The sequence below is a fragment of the Melitaea cinxia genome, chromosome 6, assembly GCF_905220565.1.
Source record: "Melitaea cinxia chromosome 6, ilMelCinx1.1, whole genome shotgun sequence".
NCBI lineage: Eukaryota > Metazoa > Arthropoda > Insecta > Lepidoptera > Nymphalidae > Melitaea > Melitaea cinxia.
Genome location: NC_059399.1, coordinates 17697145 through 17704974, shown reverse-complemented (window position 1 = coordinate 17704974; position 7830 = coordinate 17697145). Strand labels below are relative to the sequence as shown.

General features: G+C 33.0%; 1 protein-coding gene across 1 annotated transcript; it reads left to right on the top strand.

Moving 5' to 3' along the window:
* Positions 1–993: 993 nt before the first annotated feature.
* Positions 994–7367, top strand: LOC123654696. Its single transcript, XM_045590587.1, has 3 exons — positions 994–1094; positions 5612–5705; positions 7146–7367. The coding sequence occupies exons 1-3, from the start codon at positions 1077–1079 to the stop codon at positions 7277–7279; spliced, it is 246 nt and encodes an 81-aa protein (XP_045446543.1). The 5' UTR covers positions 994–1076; the 3' UTR covers positions 7280–7367.
* The last annotated feature ends 463 nt before the right edge of the window (positions 7368–7830 follow it).

Genomic DNA, 7830 nt, shown 5'->3' with positions numbered 1-7830 from the left:
CATCTCAGCAAAGTTGGTTCATCATTCCAGCCTATTGCAGTCCACTGCTGGACATAGGCCTCCACAAGTTCACGCCAAAAATGCGTGAACTCATTCACACGCACTCTCATAGGTCACAACCACGCTGGGCAGGTGGGTTGGTGACCGCAGGGCTGGCTTTGTCGCACCGAAGACGCTACTACCCGTCTTCGGCTTGTGTGTTTCAAAGCCAGCGGTTAAATGGTTATCCCGCCATCAGTCGGCTTCTTAAGTTCCAAGGTGCAACCTTGTTATCCCTTAGTCGCCTCTTACGACACCCACGGAAAGAGAGGGGGTGGCTATATTCATTCGTGCCGTAGCCACACAGCACAAAGTTGATTACATTCAAATTATTTCCTCAATACAATTTATAGATTAATGTAACATCCTTGAATATTTTAGTTGACTAACTATGTAAGTTGCTCTTTTAATAATAAATAAAAAAGATAGATAAATTATAAAATAGCATATTTATTTATATATTTAACTCTTAATAAAGTGTTAAAGCGAAGCAAATTTCAAATTAAAGAAAAAAAAATAACAATATAAAACTTATAAAAAGGTGCAAAGGCGACGTTATTAGGTAATAATAGTAATCTCTTAGAGATAGATTTCAAAATATAAAAAAAAAAAAATTGTTAGAACCAAAAAATGAAGAACGAAAATGAATTATCTAAACTATTTTCATAATTATTACAAGAGTTTTAATGAAGCAAAATGATTTCTTTAACTTATTCTGCGTTGCATACTTTTTGCTAACATTAATAAGTAGATTCTTGTATCATTTATTTTTTAGCAAATTGTACGTTTATCAACGTTAGGAAAAAAAATTTTAAGAAATATAATAATACGCTCTACTGCAGACGTGAGCTTACAATAAAGACCGTTATGCATCCAAAATGACGTGAAAAGTGATACGAAAATCCTTGTACCTTCATTATTTATATTTAAAACTTATTATTAATTAAAACAGTGCAGTTTGAGGGTCGCATCTCCGTATAAATAGTGCGCAGGAGTCGCGCGCGACCAATAAGTATCATAGTACAGTGCTTGCAGCCATGCTCGCGATGAAACAGGTCTGTTGTATTTTATTGTTATTATTGACTAGAATTATTTGCTGTTTTTATTGGTTCATAAAACTTTTAGCTTAAAACTTTCGAACTATCGAAATCTTTGTACACTTCCCTATATTACTTAGCTACAGCAAGTCCAGTATAGATTATTATGAAAATATATCTTTACCAGCAATTCCGCATTTGCACATATTTTTTATTTATCTGTAATTACCGAATTTGAACATGTTTGTTTGTTTATTTTTGCAACTATTGTTCTATTTTAGTGGAGTCTTATAACGTGTTTATAATTTTAATTATTTCTTATTTAATTGAATGAATGTTTATGTGAAGTTATAACCTATCTTTAATGTTGATTTTGTTGTGAAGAATTAGAAGAAAATTACAAAAGACACCAGCTATTCATTAACGTTCTAATCATAGGTTTGAAGGTTGGAAATTTAATGTTTTGTGTTTGTTATAAGCTCCCTTTGGTTGTACTATAAAACAAAACAACACAACTCATCACTGGTGACAGCTGTGTAATAGTTTTGTAATAAAATAAGGGTGGTTAAAATAATTTTATAAAGTAGTTTTTTTATCGATAAAAAAATATTTTAATGTTTTATAAAAATATATAATAATTATCGAATGATATAATAATAATAGCAAACTGCAATAATAATAACAGTCATCACGTAGACAATACACTAGACCTTACATGACTATACTTAAAAATCTTACGCTTTTTCTTAACGTTACGGATATTTTGCCGGCCAAGGAAAATGAACTGTGCTGTATATTAAATAATTAATTCCAATGTTAATGTTATCAATATTTTCTCTTTTGATAGAAGTTCTCTGTGAGATCACTATTAGTGATAAGAACGCATTTATTTATACTTTTTTATGTTAGAATATTCGTATTTTCTTGAATTTATTATTAATGTGCAGTATAAGATTTATAACAAAAAATGAAAGAAAGGAAAGAAAGATTTTTTCTTTACTAAAAAAAAACTTACTGCTTACAAAACTTTAAACAATTTTTATACCTTTTATTATGTAAGGCAACAACAGAAATTTTTTATGTACTTAGTACAATACAAATACAAAATTGCAGTACCTACGTTGTATTCGATGACCCTCATGGGTATCTATGGCATAAGCATCGTTGCACGACAGAGGCTTGATTTTATCTTAATTCAGATCATATCACGACTACAATACCTTTAAAAGTAATTTAAAGATAAATAATTATTACATTATGAACTTAGACTTTTTGCGATTTGTATCTCGTTTTTCATTCAGACCAAGGACTTTTACTTACTGTTTATGTGGAGTTATTTACTGTTTTATTTAAGTCTGACAGCCGTCGTACCTACTATAAGCTACTAGTTTCCCAGTAATAACAAAACAGGCCTTAAAACATTTCGCTATGACTCATAGAAAGTAGTATATTCATATGTAATGATAATTTAAGAGAAAATATTACCATTCCGCCTGTAATATATAGGCCATGCATAGGCCTCTTTCTCCAAGTAGGAGAAGTATTGGAGCTTAATCCACTACGCTGCTCCACTGCGGGTTGGCGGATATGTTCCCTATTATGAGTAACAATCGCATTCAGATATTTTATGATAACAATCGGGACCGACGGCTTTGTGTGCTCCGAGGCACGGTGGAGAGACCCACAACGACAGACATCCAAACCAGAAAGAAATATTGCACACATACAAAATATACATCCCGGGAATCGAACCCGCAAACCGTCAGTTTTTAGGCGACTACACGCAGCACTGAGGTAGGGCACAGCAGGAATTTCCTGCTCAAAATATGGAGCAGCCCGACTGGGGAAGTAACTCGACTTTACAAAAGATCACAGCTAAATAATACTGTTTTCAAGCAGTGTTATGTTCCTGTTGGTGAGTAAGGTGACCAGAGCTCCTAGGGGGATTGGGGATTGGATCGGCAACGCGCTTGCGATGCTTCTGGTGTTGCAGGTGTCTATAAGCTACGGTAATCGCTTACCATCAGGTGAGCCGTACGCTTGTTTGCCGGCCTAGTAACATAAAAAAAAGCACTTCACCAGAGCGGTTGTTAGGAGAAAATGTGAAAACGTACAATATAAATTAATAGTCATTCTGTCATTCTTAGTAATGCTCACTTGAATGTTGTATGTCTATTTCAAATACGTCGACATCCTTGACATTATTATGCTAATATTAAAACTCTCTACTTCCTCTTCCGACATATGCGATAATGTAGCTGTCGGCTGTATTATTAAGGCCTTCATATGTTGGCAAATGTATGTTAATAATTTTTAAATATTTTGCAAATTCGTTAAGGGATCGTAAGCAGAAAAAATATTGAAATTTCAAATATTTGTTTGGTACGATTTTTTGAGTGATTTGCAAAAATAGTAAAACAGTTCTTTTCCCTTTTTACCACATGTGTATTTAGATGTTGTCTTATGATGTTTTAGTATTTACCTTTAGTACCTTTTACATTTTACTAAGAAGTTTTCTATCAAGTTTTACTTTGGTAATAATACCATATTTACTTTTAGAACCTTCTATATTTCACTAAGATATGTTGTGTTAAGTTTTACTTTGGTAATAATACCATATACATACAACCATAAAATGTGATGCGTATGTCAAATTTTATAACCAAAAGCTATCCACTGACCTGAATTCTTTACTATATTTTTCATCTTATAACGATCACTCAAATCACCATTTCGACTTATTTGTAAAGTAACTCGAATGTAGAATTGGCAAGTATCTAAAAATTTTCGTTGCATTTGCATGTAATTGTTTCAAAAATGGGGTTCACATATTGTTTTTTAACGTTTACGCGAATATAACTCATTATGATGAAACCACTTTTTATTGTTTTATTGTATTTTTTTAAGTTTTTTAGATGCCTGACGTTTCGGATACTTTATAGGAACCATAGAATAGTCCTCCCGTGACGCCTGACGGTCGTTACTCATAGTAGGGAATATATCCGGCAACCCGCATTGGAGCAGCGTGATGGCAGGTGGTGGATGAAGTGTAACTTCTTAAATCCATTCTACGTGACATTGGCGAAATTACCTGTGCTCATTTGGCACTATCGAAAGCCATTTTAATCAGAAGAAGAAGAAGAACTTCTTACGTGCGTACATGATGTACACCTACATTTTTTTTTTCTTAGTGACAGTCAAATAATATAGCACTCCAGTAGTATTGAGCAGAGCTCCTAGGGAGGCGCTGTGTTGTATAAGGGGGAGGGGGTGTTTAAAGTTGGAAACGCACTAGTGATGCTCTTGGTGTTGGAGGCGGCTCTATGCTACGCCACTCACACCTAGGCTAGCCACCATCAGTACACAATACACTAATTTCACACTCTAGAGGTTAAAAAATAATTCAACAATTAAAATTTATTCGTACTAATACGATCTTGAAATGTTACATTGATTTTATTTCTTATTAATAAAACCTTTGTAATAATTACTGTAAAAGGAAGTGTGGTATTAATATTACATGTACTTGCAATAGCTGTCGACATTGTACAAAGCCTCGTTGAGCTTTAAGTTCAAGGTTTTATATCTAGGTCGTGCAAACTTGTAACAACGTTTAATCATAATGTCGGTAATAGTATTTATTTATTATTGATTTTATATATAATATTTGAAGTGTTATTAGGAGAGAAATATTTTTAAAGTTATATAACTTTTTTTACTGTTATTTATTTATTTATATTGAAACACTTTAAAAAAAAAACATTTAAAGTGCCTTAAAATAAGTGCCTAAGGTGCAAATAAGTACACACGAACAAAACACGACTTAAAAAAACAAAACGGAAGTAAATTAATGTATATTAGATTTGAAATTACAAAAGAGGAAAGAAAACAAAAAATAAATAATGAATAAATTCTATTCGCTCTTACGAAACTGGACGTTGTTATATAAGATCTTGATTAAAAGATCACTCTTTATAAGCTGAACATTTGAACGTGGAATTTTATGTATATATTTATACAACTGTTCTATTAATATATATGACATTCATATCACGAAAGTCAAATCTTGTAGCGAATACTTTTACTGGGCCCTGTTTTATATGTGTGTATTTAGCAAGGTCTTACCAATAAATAAAAATATCGTATATCATGTTAATTATTGGTTCGGTTGACGAATTATCATTCAGAATAGCAGTAAGCTCTAACTGTTATCGACATTATCAGAAATGAACCAAACAAACATACTCGCATTTAATATATTCTTTTTTTGGTGTACCATTTAAAATAAATACCTATTTCAATATTACCTCTATAATGTAAGTCATTTGTTATCTATAGCTGGGAATTAATGTGTGGTGTGCGGTTCAACTTAATGTTTCAAGCCTATGAGTAAAATCTTAAAGTAAATTAATGATATGTTTGAAAAACAATGAATACGAATGATTTTTTTTAAAAGGTTATTTTGAGAAGTTTCGGTAATAAGAAGGAATATTACATTTTGATCTCTTATAAACTTTTTTTTTTCCAAATTTCAGATTTTGTTGTTAATATTCGTCGTCTGTGTGGTCTGCGACGCGAGACCAGACAGCGCTGGACACGTTCCACTTCCCGGCCCTGGACTATCATACGGTAGAATTGTCATTCCTATTAAACGACCTAGTTTTATCAAATACAACACCAGACGGTAAGCGATTACCGTAGCCCATGGATGCCGGCGAAACCAGAAGCATCGCAAGTGCGATGCTTACACTATCCCAGAGCCTTCTCAGGTTCTTTTAGACACATATCATCAAATTAATTACGAGTATTGGAGATTTTCTGTTTAACTGTTTTTTGTGTTATATTACAACTATTGAATTTATGATATATTTACTTACTAGCGACACACCCCAGCTTCGCACGGGTGCAATGCTGATACTAAATATATTACAGAATGTCTTCATTTATAGTGTGAAGCTAGCTTATAGCATGATTATTAAAATAAAAACAACAACATTCAAATATGCGTCGTTAGATTACACATTGTTACAGAATATGTTGAAGAAATAAAGGTTCACTGCTCGTTCCCCGTAGGTGATAGCGTGATAATATGCCTATATGTTGACCCAACTTCTTAATAATATTCGTGCCAAATTTAAAATAAATCGATGCAGTACTTTTTGAGGTTATCCCGGACATACATACAGATAAACAGAAAAACAGATAAACAGACAAAAATTCTAAAAACTATAGTTTTGGATTCGGTAGCGATTGTAGATTACACCCCAAGTATTATTTAAAAAAAAAAAATATTAAATGTACAGTTTTGACTTTCCTACCATTTTATTATATGTATAGATTACCTAATAAAACAAATATAATACGAGTATGTACATCGGGGTAACTTTGACAGATCATTATTATATTTTTTAGCTAGCTTTGACAATGTTAAATATGAGACACGAGAGTTAATATAATATGCTCTCTGGTTGGTTTTCATACTCTCAAGTTACTTGACGTCTATAAAAATCATAATATGTATCAAAAACTGCCAATTTTGTTGTGTCAAAGTTATAACACCTTTATGGGTAACTTTGACACAGATGAGATTTTAAGATATTAGCAAAATTTTCGAGTTATCTAAAAAGTTTACCACTGAAAGAAATACAAAAATTGCGCGCGGAATTATTAGCAAAGTTTTTGACATTAACTTCGTTTGTCCCTTTTTTTATTTAGAGAGTTCATTTAAGAAGTTTGTTAAGTAAACAAATTCTAGTGGACCACGTAAAAGATAAAAAATAATTTTGCGATTTGACTGTCAAAGTTACCCTTGTCAATCAAAGTTACCCCGAGTGACCGTATTGAAAAAAAAATAACTGTCTAAAACGTAACAACAAAATATGTCAAGGTTAATAACTCGCTTGGAATAAATATATTTTTTTCTCAACAATAACACAATTAATACGAGTATTACAAGGAAGTATTTAAACAATGCATGTAGGTCACATTATGTGTGGGAACTCATTCGAAGTCATACGAAGGTTGCATGATATAAAATAATGTTTCAATTAATTTTATATTGTATTTTAGGTGGTATTCCTTACGGCAGTATAAGCGGTAATGTTGCGGAATACTTCAGACATCTGGGGCCATCTATCGGTCGGGTCGGGAACTTGCGCGGCTCTGCGTCTATCGACTATGCGCCAATTGAGCAATATCTGTAATAGATGGCGCTAATTGTTTATGTTTAATTAATTTATTTTTAGCATTTTATTGAAGTTATTATTTGTAATTAAAAATAGTTGCTTGTTGCGTTGTTTATTTATTTATACTTTATTTTTAATGAAAGATCTATCAAAGTACACATTTCAAGCGCCAAATGTCAATTTCTTGGTTGGTGTCATTTTAGATTTCTTATTTCTTTTAATTTGTCGAACACGAAGAAGCGGGTGTGTAGGAAGCCGTGGTGGAATGCCTTCCGTAAGATGCCACTCTAAAGTTAGCATTTTTGGGATACCTGATCTTGTTCCCTTCCCAGCTGAGCGAGAATAGTAGTGTCTCTAAATAGAGCTGCTTTGTCGCAGAGGTTGCTGTTCCCCCCCATAATGTAATCCCCCAACTGCCTACGCGGCGATATCGGACAAAGCCCGACCTGCAACATGACCTGACCTCTCTACCTCTATTCATCGCCATAGGGCCATAAATGGCTACTAAGCAGAAGCAGTCTGAAACATACAGGATATATTATGGTGCACAAGTGTTCGCACTATACAGT